Raw genomic sequence first — 18,553 nt, 5'->3', positions numbered from 1 at the left:
GCCTTGAACATTGATAAAAAAAAAAAAAAATGCTTGTAATTCTCTTGGGACACCGTCAGAGAACACAAGATGAGAATCACTTTCTCTTTCTATCTCCCCTCTCTGTATAATAGTCATTTCCTGCCGCATGCAGCTTAGCTTCCGAACATTGGCAGACAATTCAATAATGCCTGTTTGATATTTCGCTGAATGACATCAGCCTTAAATCACATTGAATAGTGATTAAACATAATTAAATCCCCCTGAGACCTAGCAGAGCTTTAGCCTTTAATCCAACCCATTCACTGTGCTGCTTTCATATGGGTACTTCACTGTTTCAAAGGCCTAAAGACAATCATTGAATTACATTGAATTGCAACAATAACAACGTTATCCATTAATTCTTTAATGTAGGAATTTCAAAGGAAATACACATTTTGGTTTAAAAATGTAACAGAGAAAAGGCATCATCCTGTTTCATTCACACATGAAAAGTCTTGGAGCTGAATATGTATTGCTCTGTGTCAAGAGACTAAGATTAGACATTTGCTACAGATTGTAGAACAGAGCCCCCAGGAGAAGCCTGACGCCCAAGGTAACTTTGTTAAAAGAATTCAGAAACAGTGTCCACTTGCACAGGCTGAACTCTGCACAGACTATATTTGCATAGCACGCGTTTGTTATGAATACATATCCAGTGAGCCCAAGTTTGACAGATCGCTCCACAAAAAAAAACTTACAAGTAATAAATGTTGCATATTTCTCTGACAAATTGCACAGAGTCCTCAGGTAATCTCGGGAGGAATCGTAGAAAAGGGGTACAAAAGGCTGGGAAAAAGAATAGAATTACCTGCACGAAATAATCCCTCACGTACTGCATTGTACCCTGACAACTAGAAATATCTGGAGCCGTTCCTACAGGTGCTGAAGAATAGTACAAAAGTTAAAGGTTATGAAAATCTATTTGTTTTAAGAGTTAGAAATGTAGAAATAAGTTATAGTATAGATATATGTCTATTTACAACATCACATACACAAGGATGTAGCTTTTATGTTTCCCTTGATTGGTACAGCATAACATTTTTTATTTACAAGCTTCAACCAAGCACAAACTTATTTAATAGAAAATGTCCTCAATTTGAAATCAATGAATAAAAGTAATTTATATTTTATAAAAAAAATCTTTTTCTTTAGACATTCTTTGCCATTAAATGATGTGTATGTACATTTGTTTGCTCTATCTCTTTCTCAAATACTCCAATGAGCTCACTGAGGCTCTCCTAGAGTTTTGACTACAGGCCAAGGCATGTCAGGCAAAGGTGTCTGGAGCTCCACTGGGGCCGGAGTTTGCTGGGCCTGCTGGCTGGCCCAGTTTAAGTCCACGCCGTTCTTCTTCAGTGCAGCCAAGTGCTTGATGTCCAGGGTGGTGAAAGTGGTGAACTGGACTTGGTTGCGCTTACTGGTTGGGGAATGAAGTGGCTCGCAGCGATGGGGTCTAGCCAACAAGGTGGCCGAGCGGTTCGCCATGGGGTCTATTGCTTTTTTCTGGAACTGCTGCTGAGAGCTTGACCTGCTGCGGCCAAGGGTCGCAGTTCGTTCGGGGACATTGGTAGTGATCACAGTAGGCAGGGTGTGTGTGTGGCCAATGGAGTCAACAGAATGACGCGGCTCCAGAGGATGATGTGGCTCACGTTGAAGCGTGGACACTTGAGCTGGGGCGCATGGAGGGTGGGGGTTAGCTTGATTGGTAGTCGCCAGCCAAACCCAGTCGTGCTTGTGATCCTTTGGGACTCCAAGGGGTATCAGACCTGCCTGGATAGGTGTTTTATTGTTGCGGAAACAGAGGTTATATGAAAGACAGTTGAGCAGAAACGCTACGATAGCTATACAGGAGACCCCAACCAGAGCGTATAAGCAGATTTCCAAGTCCGACATGGCTTTGAATGTCTTAATCAAGTCACTCTCAATAACTTTCGGACTTTTTGGTTTAGGAGGAGGTTCCTTCTTGGGTGTCCTGTCTGCTTTGGGGATGTCTTTGTTGGTGGGTGAATTGGGGTTGTCGAGCATGTTTCCAAAGCTTTTCTTCCGCCCTTCTCCTTTACTGACTGATCCCACAGTTGGAACTATGGGTCTGGAAGTGCTGAGAGGTGTATTTAAAATGGTTTTGGTTGTAGTTGCAGTTGAGGGATTGACAGCGAATGTGGAACTTCTTGTAGCTCGGGTTGTAGTTCCCGTCCACACAACATGTGGTTGCATATTTCTTGTTGAAACTGTGGTTGATGTGGTCAATTCCACCAGGCTGGTTCCTTGCTGAGCAGGTGCTGTGCTTCTGAACAACCATTGATCTATTCCGGTGATTGCACGCTGTGATGTCACTGTTGTTTTAAGCTCACCAATCATTTCTGATGCACCGTCATTAAAACCTTGATTTCCATCCATTCCAACCCCGTTTCTACTTCCTCCAACGCCTCCTGGAGCCACGACTCTGCCGCCACTCTGGAAGTTGATCCTGAAGAGTCCACTGCCCACTGCCAACTTGCTCTTTCGCTTGGACTTCTGGCATTCCTCACAGATCCTCAACTCCACCCTCACCACTGCCCCTCGGCCATCACCTTCCCCTTGTGCAACGACAAACGTGGACTGGGGAGTGCGGCGGACTGTGGCCACTGCTTCATCTGGCGTAGAGACCGTCAGAGAGTAGATACTACGGTCAAATAGGTCCAGAGGGGCGACAGTACCATCGCTGAACTGAATCCAGCAGCTGACCACTGCCTCCTTCAAAAGAAAAGAAAAGTAGAACGGAAAGAATCAAAGACAGGTCAAAGCAAAAAAAGGTAAAAAAAAAAAAAAAAGTACAGACTATGATAAACGTTATCATTAAAAAGTTAACGTGTAAAAGCAGATTAGAACACATGCAGCAAATCAATATTCCTATATGCCTTCAGTGAGAGCTAAAATCCCATGATTGTTAATAACACTAAATTGCCTTTGCTAATCACTGTGATTAAACTCAGTAGGTTGCAGTTGTGTCATAATTCTCAGAATTAGTACCAAATACAATTTAACCAAAATGCATAAAGAGGGTATAATAAATGTCATGGTCATTGTAGGTCAAACTAAGAGCAGTATTAGCCATTCCAATCACATTAATACACAATGTCCTACTTCCTGTTGCTAAAGTGAGCTACTGGGCCATAGCCCTAACCCATATATTGGATTAGGATTCATTATGAATCACCCTGAGCAGAACATTAACAGCCGGGCCATGAGCCACACAATTAGCTGGTCATCTGCGCTGGCATGGTTCTAATAGTTTGTTATTGACAGGGACAGCAGCAGTGACAGTATACCGTAGGTAACAGGAGCTGCCACTCCAGCTGCTGTGTGGAAGGCCTAATTGCTGCCCCATGCCTGTGTCAGAGAGCTGGTTTTAACTGGGCAAGCTGCCATGGCTAAATGTGCGAGTGAGCTTTTAAACTGATCATCTGGGCACCCTGTGTGCCTCTCCCACTCTCTCACACAGCACGGTAGCTGTGGATGATGGTCAGGGCTGTGAACACGACGAGTTCCCATACAGAGAGGCACCAGAAGGAAACACAAATGTGATTACACCCTTCAGGTAATTGTTGTGTAAACCTGCACTTTTATGGCCAATCTTGTGATTCAAAACCTCGGCATAAAGCTTCCTGCTCCCTGTTCAGGAACAATTGAGCCTCACCGGAGGAAACCTAAATAGACTGCGGAAAAGTTTTTGTTATCTACTTACACAAGATACTTTTTCCGTCTGTCTTGGGCTGCTATGGTCCTTGTTAACTGGGCTCTAAGCAGCAGCATCCTGGTGCAGAAGAAGCTGACACACAACTCATTGTCTCTGTTTTTGAGTTATGAGGTTGTTTTTAAGGTTTTATGTGCAACCCCACTTATGTATCCCATCAACTTAAAGGTTATTTGATGTTTTACTGCGTTTTTATTTTCCTTGATATGTGATGATGATGATTTGGATATTTGGTTTCATTGTGTTGCTCTGAGTGTTATTTTTTAAGGATTATCTTGGGGCTTTGTAAGCCTTTATTTTGTGATGGAACAGTGAATAGAGTCAGAAATGGGTTTAACAGAGAGTGGGGAATGACATGCAGGAAAGGAGCCACAAGTCAGATTCTAACCCGGGCAGCCCGCTTGGAGGACTATTGCACATACATAAATGGGGCGTGCGCACTAACACCTAGGCTTCCGGTGCCCCCCCGTTGCTGTGTGTTTTTAGCTACTTACATTGATCATGTGCCTACAATATGTTCATACTGGTCATTTGAAAACCTTTACAGGACCCATCTCTACCACTCTCTGACCAACGTTTTGTATTTGCCCCAACCTGAAGGGGGGCAAATACAAAACGGTAGGATTACATATCACATATCCAATTTCTAAAAGTCTATAGCCCTGAAGAAATATCAATATCACTAACCCTTCTGAGTGTCTCTATTCAGTAACTGCAGCAAAATTAATTTCAAAATAAAAAAAAAAAGTAATGCTGATAGATGCAAAATGTCCCCATCATGTCTTTTAGGTTTTAAAAAGGTTTATAGGTAGATCTTGATATCGCCTTAGTAAAGGAGGTAATGTGTCTTAGTCCAAACTTGAGAATAACAACATGTTCATTTTTCATCACAAACCACCTCCTCTATGATTATTCTCAATGATAAGTGTCATGTTTTACATTTTACTCCAACAGACTTAACCCACTTGACTTGAATAGGTTTTTAAGAGGAACCGAGTGGTGAAATACAAGTCTAACACCTGATTGGCAACGTGATAATAATAAAAATATTCTCAATATTTTAAGCATTCAAATGATTTTTTTAAAATTCAACAACTACTCCACTGTTGGGTTACTCCAAGTACACAGAATTGAATAGATCTGAAGGGGATTTCGTATTCCAAGGGCTGCAAGTTTTGCCATTTCTGTCTGCTTACCACTGATGCCTTTTTCAAACTGTATTAGGAAATAAACTTTGCATTATTAAAATGCACTTTCAACATTTCATTTCTAAGCAATTTACTTTTTTTTTAATCTCAAAGTGCTAAGAAGAGTTCACCATAAGAAGTGGTAAAGTTTCAGAACTTGGCTGCACCGTAGAAATGATCGTGTTGGGAACTTGATACAAGAGAAATGCTGATGAAAAGCATGGGAAATTAATCAAGGATCAGAAATAAGATTCATTACAAATTAAATCCATCTCCAACTATGAGATGCTGACATTTCCCTCTATTTCCCTATTTTTATTCCAAGTTGCATCATTTCTCTTGAAGCTACTTCCTACCTTCCCTTTTAATAATTTGTATCAAATGTAACCTAACAAATCAAACTGAATGTTTCATTGAAAGGATTACTATGCCGAACACTGTATCTGCTTGTAGCACAAGTACAGATATCTACGCACAGCAAAGTTGTGCTAATACTTGTCACAATGATCCTAAGAAATAAACTCTCGCTCTCTCATAAGAAAACAAGGGCTATTAAAAAGGCTTGTTTTGATATCAATGTATTAATTGCATAAAAATGACAGGTACAACAATTTCGGCAGACTCCATTGTCCCCTTAGATCTCACATTACACTGTGAATGTATATTCTAAGGAAGGATTAAGATGACATATTGTAAACCAGGATTTTGTTGTTCAGACCTATGCTAAGGTCTATCACATTTTAATTGACATCTGCCTGGCCAATGGGCGTAGTTGGCCTCACACAATACTTTTTTGAGACCTTTCTCTGCTAACTATTGTGTAAAAAAACACCCCAAATTGCTTATTTAGGAGATTATTAAGAATGAATTTATTTAATATCTGCATGTTAACTACCAACACTTTATAAAACGACCAAGGAAATGCATATTTTCAGATGTATTGAAAGCAGCTCATTAGAAGAGAGAAAAAGTTTATTTGGTGAAGAGCCAAAAAAGAATCACGAAACAGTAGAATAGATACAGCTTAGCACACCACAGGAGGTCTTATCTTTGATACGTTATCACAGGATAGAGCAATCAGAATTAAGGATTTGTGTTTTTTCTCTTATGTAAGCTCTGATTCAATCTTGTCTGTGAGTCTGACACTGACAGGTGGCCTCGCGGCGATGGATCAGTGTTTCAGAAGTGTGAGATATGGAGGGAAATACCTGGTTTTACCAACCAAAATACCATTTTTGGAAAATCCAGATTATATAAAATCTGATTTTAAAAATTCTGGATAGCAAAAAAAAAAAAAAAAAGCATTGTTTCCCAAATCTGATCAAAGCTATTTTTGGGATGTGTCTAAAATGCAATTCCAATTGGATTTGTACAAATGCATCTCCCTCAAGATGCTCTGAACCCTCAAATTAGATCTCTAAGCGTCTCCTGCATCACGCACAACACATAACACTGATGTCAAATCCAGAGTGAAGGCAGTGCACCAAAGCTGCTGCAGCAGAGGGACCTTCTTCTTAGACATCTATGGGCCTTCTGTGTTACCAAATCTGTCTGATGGAAAGGGCAAGTTTTGTACCATTCAAATTGTTAAGAGGGCAAAATGGTTTTTAATGCTTCAGCATTGGAAAGCCATGTCAGCAGTGCACTTTTGTTTACTGACAACTATGCTATAAACATTGCAACAAATGCGAGAGAAATCCTATGTGATCACATGGACAGCAGTCTGCCTTTAAGATCTTATTTAAGAAACAACAATCTGATTGTCATGCAGCTTGTATAAAGCCCTTTTGAATGAGGAGTTTCCATTCAATAGAAATAAGGACCGTTACATTATATACAACATTTCATGTCACGATTCGTTTGTTTTGATTATTACTTGTTTTTTTTTTTCTCAAACCGAATGGTCCAACATTCTGTTGAATGGCCCTTCACACATTTTGTTGTGAGGCTCAAAATGTGTTACTTTTAAACTAAAAGGCATAAAGGACACAAGTACCATCATCACAAACTGCAAAGTACCTCTCTTTATGCTTTGAGCATTACAATTTTCCAGTCACTTACCTGTTTGAGCTGCGTGATCATCTCCCGTGTGGTTGCCGTGGCGACGATGGCCCTGTTGCTCCCCGGGCTGAGCTGCAGGGACAAAGAGAGTCCAGAAACCAACTGTACCCCCAGCTCCGTCACACTCACTTTGTCATCCACCACTGTGATGATCCTCTCGGCCAGGACTGCAGACGTCAGAGGGGACACCACCTGAAACAAGTTCAACAAAATCTCATCCAAACTGCAAATGGAAAACACCCAAACACAAGCACAGACACCCGCACACATCATCGTGGCTCACCTGGACAGCAGTGGTGCCAACAGCCCTTCCCTGCAGCACAATCCCATCCTGCACTCTGGCTACTTCAGGGTCTGTTACTTTTACAGAATTGCGAACAAGATTGGTCACATCTACCTGTCAATCATAAAAGACAAAAAAAGGTTTCACATAATCATACTGAATCTGTACCAAATATATTATTATAATCCCACTTATATTCCATCCAGTTAGCTCTTGTTACTTTTTTTGAAAATAAAAATTCTATCGCTGCCTAAGAAGATAAACTTACCTTCCAATCAGGACCCAGGAAGTACTCAACAGGCTCCACCCCAGTTAGCAGGTCAGGCAATATCTCAGCATTGGCCTGGGCAATGAAATGTGTTCGCACCCGGAGTGTAGAGTGCTGGTACTGCAGCATGCAACCCCTGCCCTTCCTCATCTCCTCCTCTTCGTCACTGTCCCATGTGGACCTGACACACAAAGGTACCGAGACAAAATAGGTCACACACTTTACAAACATTTCTGAGAATAACATCAAGAAACAAGATTTTGTTTTGTGCCTGCAGAGAGAGAATTAGATTACGTCTGCTGAAATGTTCAAACTGAATATGACGCTGCAGTCAGGGAGCAGTAAGCCACTAGATGTGTGGAGTAACTGCTAGCCTTGTTCTGTCCAAAAGGTAACATAATGTGCATAACAACAGCACCAAACAAGGTATAACATGTCCCCAAAATAGTCCAGCTTATACTGTTGTTTCTTTCATGCTCTTTGGATGGTTCCAGGCTGGCTAATGCAGCTAGTCTTTATGCAAAGATAAGATAAGCTAACAGACTGCTGTAGCTAAAAACTGTAGCCGCATTTCCAAGTTGGAATAGCAACTAAAAGCATTTCTCAACAAAGCTTCAAGAAATGTCTGAAATATGGCACTATGGCCTGTTGGCAAATCATAGACATTAATTTCTCCTTATTCATCGCTCTGAACCACAAGTATTAATCATGATTTATAGAGACTTTTTCTTCCTTGGATACTGTTTGTAAGAAGACTTTTCAACTGAATAATTAGGAGGGATAGAGGAAAATCTTGCAAATCTCAGGACTGGGTTTTGGGAGCTTACAAATGTCCCTACTTTAATTTGAAAATTTGAGAAACAGTATTTAAAAATTATGCTGTTAACCTTTGCTTGATGCTTTTTTTCCTTTTTGGACAAAAGTGAGATGATGAAGCCAAAACCAAAAAATGGAGAGCAGCAGTGTTGTTGCTGATGCCGTAGAGGCACAAAACATTTACTGAGTGACCTTTTCTTTTAAATGAATTTAAGGCAAATTAAAAAGGTTTACACAGTTGACCGGATTATTTGAATGTGATAGTGGTTAAGCCACTATAAACCACCCTTAAACCCCTCAGCAATCATATAATTATCAAAAGCACAGCTGGTATGCCACACACTGCACTGCAGGTATGCTGGAGGGCTGCTGGATATGTTTTTCACACGGCAGGCAGGGAGCCTTCTGTCAAGAGCTACAGTCCAAATAAACATCATTATTATATAGCCTAAGGTGAGAAGTTAGCATGTGATAGAGATGCTACTGGAATATTGTGAGTGTTACTTAACTCTAGACAGCATACAACTTTTTCAAACTCATGGAGGTCATCAGTGCTGTATCTGCAGAGAAAAGACTGCACCTATTCCAGGTTATTTCTAATAGCTTATTTGACATAGATTTAATTAGAATAATGAGTCGTATTAATCACTTTTACTTAACAGTTTTATCAATTCTCTGATGACCCGTAAGTGCTTACTCTGGGGTCGCCAGGCTGCTTATTATCAACATCCATACGTAATCGTCAGTACTGCTCATTACACTCTGATTGCAAGTGTTTATTTCACACTTCTTTGAAACCGAATGTAATATATTAAAAGAAAATACCTGAGAAAATCAACTGACATTCCTGACATCAGAAAAGTTGAAAAACTATTCAACTATTTAAAACTTAAGTGAATGACATGAAACTTAAAGGCCACATATTATGCAAAAAAAAAAATTTTCAAACACAAATATATGTCCCTAGTTTGTCTACAAACCCCCAAATTATGAGAAAAGTCCACTCCCTCTCTTTTGCCTGCTCCACTTTTCAGAAAATATGTGCTTAAACATGCCGTTTGGAGATTTTCCCTTTGTGACATCACAAAGGGCAGTAACCCCTCCCCTAAGCGGGTGACACTCCCACAGCTAGGTGTTTGTTCTGCCCTCTGAGTCTGCCTTCTCAACGTAAACAATCCAGCATGGTGCAAGAAAGCCCAAACCACCCAAGCCCTTCCATAGCCCTTGGTCAGGCACAGCTCATTTGCATTTAAAGGTGTAGACACAGAAACAGCCTGTTCTGAGCAGGGCTGAAATAGAGGGGTTTATAGGCATGATAAAATACAGGATCAGAGTGGATTTTAACAAGGAACTTCACAGACATATTTTGAGGAGCTCTGAGACTTACTGAAACTGGTTGGAAAGGAGTATAATATGTGACCTTTAAGTTTTGTTTACGAGACTAAACATCTAAAACCTGTCTGTATTCTTTGGTTATATCTCTGTATCCTATGTGCACTATATGTTTAATATTACAACTACATGCATGGCACAGGTAATTAAGTATTTTTTTCCTGAGTTGGTGCCGGCCACTTCAGTCACCACATCTGACCTAATATCTGTTTATGTACACAAACATGTGTGTGTATTGAATGTTTGGGGTGAATGAAGCCCAACAGAAGAAAAACTAACAGTCCATCAGACAGCCATCATCACTGATATTGAGTTTAAAGTAATGACTGTACTGTAAGTATTGAGTGGAATCCTACTAACCTTTATCTGCAGGGCAACTATGGGGGATCTACAGAGTGCAACCCACTCATGCAGCAAACACAGATATGATGTTTCTACAGTATGACTGATAGTTGTGTACAGCTGAATCCACATTTTTTTTAGACTTTTTCAACAAAAACATTTTTTATGAGCCCTATAAAGATGCAATATGGTTTATTTTATAGTTAACTCAGTGCACATTTGACAACTGATGCTTTCTAATTGTAATGATCGCTACAGGATCAACTATGCCAATAATGTTTTAACTGGGGAACAACACCTTGAAACACATTTCATTTGATATCAAAGATTCAATCATATTTTCACTGATCCTTCTTACATTAAGCCCTTCAACCAGAGCTAGTGAACTTTTTTTGACTTTGAATGATATGTCCCCCGGTCTCAAGATTAAAAAAGGAAAAAAAGAATTAAAAACAAGATGCAGGGAATCAACACTTCATTTTCTGACAAGAGAGAAACTTTAAATTGATGTGACAGGGAAAGGTGCCTTTGGCAGTTCAGACCAGCAAACAAGTCTCAGACAGTATCATGGATTATCTTCTGTAATGTAATTGGAAAAAGGCAGCAATGTGCAATACCTTTGACTCAAACGTTTCAAAAGTAATTGCATCAACTTTTAATTTTAGCTTTGAGTAGGACACTACATGGATGGGGCTAGTGTAGACTCTGACAGTGTAGAGTTGACTGGCTCACTTTGCAACATGTCAATGAAAAAATGTTGTATCAAAGATTCATTGACAAACACATCTAGCATGAACTTTTTTATACTTGAAACAAAATGTTAAGGACTTGCACTTGGCTTCGGACTTTTTGGTCTTGATTCAGGGTTCCTTACCACTTGAGCTCTACAAGACAATGACTTTGTACCAACTTTGTTTTTAACTTCTGTGGTTACAGAAATGTTTAAAAAAAAGTACTAACTTCACTAAAAGTGAATTACAATGAGCTGCATCTCTGTTCTCAATTAATAGTTTAAAACTGAATATATGGAGAGAGCGATGGTCTAGTGGCTGGTTCTGGCACCCTATGTAAAGATGCTGTTGTCCTTGGAGCAGCCGCCTGTGGCTCCTTTCCCGCAGGTTATTCACCAGTCTCTCTCTCCCTGTTTTCTGGCTCTGTCAACTACCTTAATAGGCATTAAAAGCCCCAAAATAAGTCTTGCAGAGCCTGTAGCAGGGAATGTATAGCACTGCGACTGTTTCATTTTTAAAAATGGTTTAGCCCTACCTTCTGTTTCCAGTAGTAACAGGGACCCTCCAGCCCTTTATCTGGCTGAGCTCGGGGTCGGCCACATCGATGCTCAGGGGCAGGCGGGGCATCCAGACGCTCATCTCCAGCTGGGCGCTCAGGAATCCGTAAGTGAAGTTGAGCATCATCGTACTCCTCCCTCTTTTCTCTTTCCCATTTACATAGACATAATCGCATCGCTCTGACACCTGGACGAGACACAAGTAAAGAGACGACGAAGAGGAAAGGTGAATGGAGGACCCAAGGGAAATATCCTTGGTTTGATTGTGGAGCAAAAAAAACTGAGCATGACGGCTTTCTTTCCTTCTGTCAGTCTGTTTTTGGAAAAAGAAAACTTATTTATGACCTTCAAAGTTTAGATTCACTTCATTTAACTGTAGAGTTGGTTCTGAGCTGTTGCCATTAAAAGCCCAGTGGAAAATGAATATAAAGTTTTAGTAAGTACTGACAAAGAGAGGAGTAGGGAGAAGAGAAGCACCAATACAAATAAGCTAAAACCTAGCTGGGGAATGGCACAATGTTTCTGTTTATGTCATGTAAATTCAAGGCTGCAGTCTCTATGAAACAGCTCCAGAATATAAATCAGCTTGACTTCTTCCTGTAGAGCCATGCTGCAGGTGGGAGCACTGCAGTCCCCACCAGTCAGAGCAATGAGGTGAGACACAGCGGTTGGTGTGTTTTATTTCAGATTGGAGGCCCTATCTCCACCGCCGCCTCACTTATCTTAAGAAACCAGTGGCTCCACAGAGGTAATTGGAGGGCACTAGACTGGAGAATAGAGTGAAGCACTGGAAAGAGGGGCGGCGGAAGGAGGGAGGTAGAAAAGTAGAGGAAAATGAAAGGGGGAGGAATTACTTCCAAGGTAAGTCAAGTTGAACTTTGAGGAAGTTGTTGAGGGGTACCAGTTTGTGAAGAGTTTTTCCTGTGATTCAAAAAGGTCTAGACTTAAGTCTCTGATGTCTTCAGCAGCTCTCCAATACAACAAAGACGAAAATGAAACAAAAAATATATAATGAAAGTAAGTAATAAATAAGTAAGTAATAAAAGTATATAATGACTTGAATCATAATAAATATTTCTATTTCATTCTTCATTCTGCAATTTTGATTAATTTCGGCCGTTTATTTCAAACTTTTTTCTTTTAAATTTGGTGTTCAGCCATGCTTGTGTGGGTCTACTGTAGATTAAGAATATTGCATATAAATTAGGTCTAATATATAAGATATCTACTGAACTAAATCTCAAAATGACCTTACTAAATCATCAGACATTAAGTAAACATGCTATATTCAATTTCTGACTTCTCTGTCAACAGTGCAGCAGCTACTGTAGTATGTCCTCCTCCTAAGTTTCCATTCTGGTGCATTATGGTTTGTTTTTGTTTTGACCAAGGTAGGCAGTTTAATGGCATCCCACCCGGCCGTTTTTGGAGGCCCCTCGATTTGCCAGGCAGGAGACCAGTAATCAGAGCAAACCATCAGGTGTTACAGCAATGGAAGCAGGAAAACAAACCGGTTCAGATAGAACGGATTCTACCTGACCTAAAAAGCCTCTGCATTTTTGTAATAATCTACACAAACCAGAAATGAGGTAATAAAATACTGGAGATGCTTTTGAAAATGGAAAGCGGTTGGAACGCAGAAAAGTTTCAAGACTAATGCAGAGCTGGTTGAATACTGAAGCTGAATGTTTTGGGTTTGGACTGGTAATGCAGAGGTGTCAGAGTTACATAATGGTCCTTTAAGAGCTACCATTGGTTTATACAGTATTATCACTCCTATCACTTCAAATATACTCGTATAAAAAAATACCCATTTTAGATTTTAATCTTTTCAAATCTCATTGAAGTCTTTAAGCTATCTTTCATAGAAGGGACCTGTGCACAAGCTGGCATATATATTTGATATGAGCAGAAATTCAAAACATGAAAACAACAAATGAAAATCATTTAGTTGGTGGCATTGGTCTTAGAGGGAGCAGTAACCATGAGAATGTATGAGACTTTTCAGAGACAAAATAATAACTTGATTTTGTTTCTCTCTCCCCCTCTCTCTCCCCCCCCCCCCCCCTCTCTCTCTCTCTCTCTAGTATGCCTATTTGCACGCTCTTAAGCTCATACACGGCCTCACACGCACACAGCCAGCGACTGCCTTGTCATTTAATGGAAAACAGTATAAGTCCTTTACTGTCCTCCTTCTGTGCCTTTCTGTTCTCGGCCTCCCTCTCTGTGCTCCTACTGCCCCACTAACATGGATCCATTACACAAAGGTCAAACCGCTGTGCTTATGGACTGAGTGCTGGGCTCATGAGCTCAGTCTTGAATGCCATATGGAAGAGGCTGCTTTTATCCACTATACTTTGAAACACACAGACACACAGACACACACACACACACACACACACACACACACACGCACGCACGCACGCACGCACGCACGCACGCACGCGCACACTCACAGACACATAAAGGGCTGGACCTGTTGAGTACACCACAAACACACACACACACACACACCTTCTCACAAACAAAACACTAATCGAACACAGACACACACATAATAATAATAAACACACACACACACACTCAAACATACAGCAGACTTGTTTTCTATGCAGAAAAGGATTAAGGATTCATTGTCATTCCTCGCTTACATTTCTGAATGTGACAGAAAACTTTAGTGAGTCAACATTAAAATTTGATTTTTTTTCCATCAATATGAAACCAATTTTTGATTTAATATATTATTTATAAGTACTGTAAAGTTTTCACACACAGTGAATACTGAATGATCAAGCTGCCAACTTCTTTCAGTAACACACTGAGAGAGATTCTTGGACTTAATATCGTCGAGTTTTCAGGGTTACAAAGTGGGCAAAAAAATCACACTTACTTTCAGTTATTATATCTTATCTTACCACAAAACTTGACTTAATAAAGCACGGGATTAATAATGGATGCTAACTTATTTTTTATTATTTGACCATTAATGCATGTGAAGTAAATAACAGTACTTGTAGTACAAATGCACCAAAACTGATTACAAGTACAAGATTTAAGCCTTATGTGGTGTTCTGGTCAAATTGGGGCGTTTTAATAATGAAACAAGAATGAATATTTTTAACCTGAAACTCCATGGCCCAATCTTATTTTCTGAATTTGTGGAAGAAAAAAAGATCACTGAATGCGCACACTACAATACCCCCTTACATTTATGTCACTCATTCGGGTCAATTTGACCTGAATATAGACAAGACAAGTTCGAACACAGACATACAGAAACAAACACACACACACACACACACACACACACACACACACACACACACCGTCCCGGGTCAGTTTAACCCGAACAGTACCAAAGGTTCCAAAAAGTGAACATAATACAATGGTTCATAAAATACTCATATATTCAATAATGCGCTGAAATAAGGAAATCTGTTTGCAAGGACTATTTCAAATCGAGATAATGATATCAGTGGATGTAGTCACTAACCTTGAGCACATCGTCCTCTGTAGACCTGCAGCTGGTGAAGTTGGTCACATCAGTGATGGAGCCATCAGCCTCCACAGCCAGAGTTTTCACAGGGACAGACACCATTTTACCCGTCAGCACCGCAGTGTTCAGGATATCAGTGTTCTGTGCACAAAGAAGGGAGGATGAAGAGCAGGTTAGTCCTCTCGGCCGGTATGACACATCTGTACTCACTGCTATGCTCGATGAACCTGAGGGACAGAGGATTTTGGTTGTAGTGGGGGAGAAAATAACTCACTTTTGGGTTCTTTTAGGTTGAAGGTGCATGGATTAACCTTTCTTAGGTTAATTGCTGCATATCATATGCCATAACTTTACAAAGTTGAACGGCTGCTCTTTCTATACTAGAAGAACTCTTTGAAAATAAGGATTTGGTTTAATCAAACAGAGTTCAAGTTTTCAAGTAGAACAGTGGCTGAAACAGACTGTTTGCTCTTACAATCGACCCCTCACAGACCCTTAACCTCACCAGATCTCGGAGGTCTGTCTGTGCTCAGCTGAGGTGTGGGATCCTTCCTCTGGCAGTGGAAACAATCACTTAATTCCAGAGGAGGATAGAAAGTGTTCTCTGTGTGATCTGGGTGAGAAAATGAAAATACACCTTTTTTTTTGTGCTACGGTGCTTTGTATCACTCTCTGAGATGTCAGCTTTTTCTGTAAAATGTCTGAAGACTGTCCAGATGTGTTTTATACGTCGGATGAAGATGGACTACTGTACTTGTTCACACATAAGGTGTTTCAGCTCGCTCAGTTTGGGGTTAATGCCTTCGAATGGAGCAGGAGGACAACACTATATTTCTGATTTATTGAAGTTACAGTGAGCACTTAACTGATGTGATTATTCGCCCTGTCACTGTCTGACGTGTGTACTGTATCTGTTCTTTTTCTCTCCTTTCGTTCACTACTCTTGTTCATTATGTTTGTCAGGGTCTTGTAAGCCCATGTGAGCTTGGCACCCTTTAGTGTACAGCACGTTGAAATAAATAAACTAAAATCCTCATTTTACTGTTTTTTTCTCATTTTGTCTCTTATTTGTAATGAGTTCATCAAGTCTATATTGGTGTAGTATCACTATATCTGTATTTCTTAAAGTGGAATACTTCAAGAAAGGGGTTGCAAATATGCCAGGGCTTAAAACCTGCATGACTTCTACTTTGTATTTTATGAAGGAATGTTCATTACCTGGGAAAGCAGAAAAAAATAGCACTTAATAAAGGAGGCCAGTTTCAAGAATTATTTAAGAATGTCAGGTGAATTTTAAACTAAATGAAGAAATTGAATATTTCCCCCGTTTTCAGGTTTACTCCGGGGTTCATTTGGAATCGCTTTACACCCACATGTTTGATGCACTGCTCGACTGCAACATCAAACAGTTCAATCATCACTATTTGTAACGGGGCAGAGATGACAGGCAGAGGGTGTTAGCACGACTAACACGGATTGAAACTCTGACAGGGAAGCAAACTTGATTCACTCAAATCACACTGACAATACTCTCTCTCTCTCTCTCTCTCCCACACTCACGCACACGCACACACACACACACACACACACACACACACACACACACACACACACACACACACACACACACACACACACACACACACAGCACTCAATAACACACAAACTGGACAGATGTGCTAAAAAACAAACAGTGCATGTCTGTCCCTCACAAACCCTCACACACCTGGAGGAAAATAAATCAACGACTGAATTGTATTATCCATACAGTAGACCACCTCCCAAACGCCTTAACCTGATTACATTTCTAATCCTCCAATCCATTTTCCAACCTCGTACTGTACATCTTTTTTCCATGCTTAGCACTAGCTTAACCCTCATACATCCAACAAGTTGCCATCAAGCCGGATGAAGGTTTATCTTAAGACTTTAACTCCTTCCTGCATGTAGATTTACAGCTACTTTACCAGTTTATAAAATGTTTCATTCAGTCGTTCTAATCTATCATAGGTACAGTAGTAGAAGTATTGAGTCTGTTGGGAGCTCTGGCTGAACAGTGTTTTTCTTCTTTTCTTTTCTTTTTTTTTCTTCCGCCAACTGATGCTTGTTGACTCAAACATCAGGCAGATGTTTTCCCGGAAGCTTCATATTCTGAACTCTTGTCGGCTCGACAGCTGCTGACCGCAATTCCAAAAGGACACGCTCCAGTTCAGACTGCGACACTGACCCAAACATAAGCCACCGGATCACAGGGCTAGAACAAAATCAGAGAGCAATATCAGCACTCTGCGACGCTGGCAGGGGCATCACCGAGGGATGCTGACGTCCAATGTGTCCAACAGCTCTGCGGTAATCTCGCAGCAGTGATCAAGTTCAGCTCAAATGGTTTTAGCTCTTTTTTAAATCTGCTTCTTCTTTTATTTTTTTTAACATTGTTGTATTTACACTGGCCCGTGGGGAGCCAGCAGTGGGTTCACGTCAGGTTGTAACAGCGATTTTGTTGTGCTATAAATATGAATGTCAAGCTATTGCTCAACAACTTTACTTCAAAAGGAAAAAAAGGAAAGTGACAAACTCTTACAGAGAAAAAATGTTGCTTTTTTCCTTGTGTGAGACCTCAGTTTCAAATCAAACATCTCTCCTCCCAATGATTATATTCATGTTATCTACCATGAATAAGTCTACTGAAGCCACTATCCGAGACATGCATGTACCAGCCTTCAATTTTCAGCTTGAAGTCTCAGATTGTAAAGAACGGAGACAAAAGTTTGCAATAATGATTAGAAATGGAAGAAAAACTGATCAAAGAGGTGACAAGAGTTACATGCTGACAAAAGTGATACTAATACAATTATTTTAAAGTAGGAACACGTAACTGTAAGATCAGAGTATAATAAGTATTTTCCCCATTCGTGTATGTTGAAAACCAAAATCAAAGACCAGCGACATTGACTCTGTTTTTGCCCTCAATACCACTTTTGATAAAATGTCAGGCACGCATGACAATAGCCGGACCGATTTATCAGCCAGCTGATAATATCGGCCGATATTAGCATATCCGAGGACTATCGGCATCAGCTGATTTTATTGCAGATATGTACCGATATTACTAGATTTATTCACCAGTCAAACATCATTTCATTTGCGTTTCATTGTGTAACAATAGCAGTTCTCTTTCACCAGCAGAGTGTGCTATATGGACTACAACAAGCATTACCGCTCTCCAGAGGGTCAAGCAGTGATGCATGTACATGCTGAGTTAACCTTCCAGTTGAGTGGCCATCTTGTCTTCCTTATACTGTATATCTTTGTCTTTGTTTGTGGTTTGATAACTGCATTGGAGGGATCAATTTCATATTGATATATATTACCAGTATGTTGGTGTCCACATTTTTTCTCCCCAATGTTGATATCTATCGGCACCTAAAATCCCATATCGGTCGTCCCAGACACTAAAAAAACAACTTACTGTGTGGACAGCAGCATGCAAACAGGTTACCATTTATTAAAGGAGGCCTACATTGTCTGACTTTCAATAATTACAAACGGCAAAGGAAAGCCTTGAACACCAGTGCAAACAAGAGGCAGGAATGTCACATTTCTTTACAACAGTTAGTGCACTGTGGATATTCTCTTACAGGTGAAATGACTAAAACAATATATGAT

At 40.2% G+C, this 18,553-nt stretch overlaps 1 protein-coding gene across 1 annotated transcript in view; it reads right to left on the bottom strand.

Annotated features, from left to right (window-relative positions):
- Nucleotides 1-369: 369 nt before the first annotated feature.
- The window catches only part of si:dkey-1d7.3 (transmembrane protein 132C), a 36,146-nt gene continuing 17,962 nt past the window's right edge, over nucleotides 370-18,553 (bottom strand). Inside the window, exons 5-10 of the mRNA XM_061061621.1 lie at nucleotides 14,885-15,028; nucleotides 11,370-11,578; nucleotides 7,554-7,734; nucleotides 7,286-7,399; nucleotides 7,003-7,194; nucleotides 370-2,754 (exon numbers count right to left, since the gene is read on the bottom strand). Coding sequence (XP_060917604.1) covers nucleotides 1,246-2,754; nucleotides 7,003-7,194; nucleotides 7,286-7,399; nucleotides 7,554-7,734; nucleotides 11,370-11,578; nucleotides 14,885-15,028 — 2,349 coding nt within the window. The 3' untranslated portion in view covers nucleotides 370-1,245. The remainder of the gene's footprint in view (nucleotides 2,755-7,002; nucleotides 7,195-7,285; nucleotides 7,400-7,553; nucleotides 7,735-11,369; nucleotides 11,579-14,884; nucleotides 15,029-18,553) is intronic.

Source organism: Labrus mixtus, chromosome 17 (genome assembly GCF_963584025.1).
Source record: "Labrus mixtus chromosome 17, fLabMix1.1, whole genome shotgun sequence".
NCBI classification, from domain to species: Eukaryota; Metazoa; Chordata; class Actinopteri; order Labriformes; family Labridae; genus Labrus; species Labrus mixtus.
This window is presented reverse-complemented; position numbering and strand designations above follow the sequence as displayed.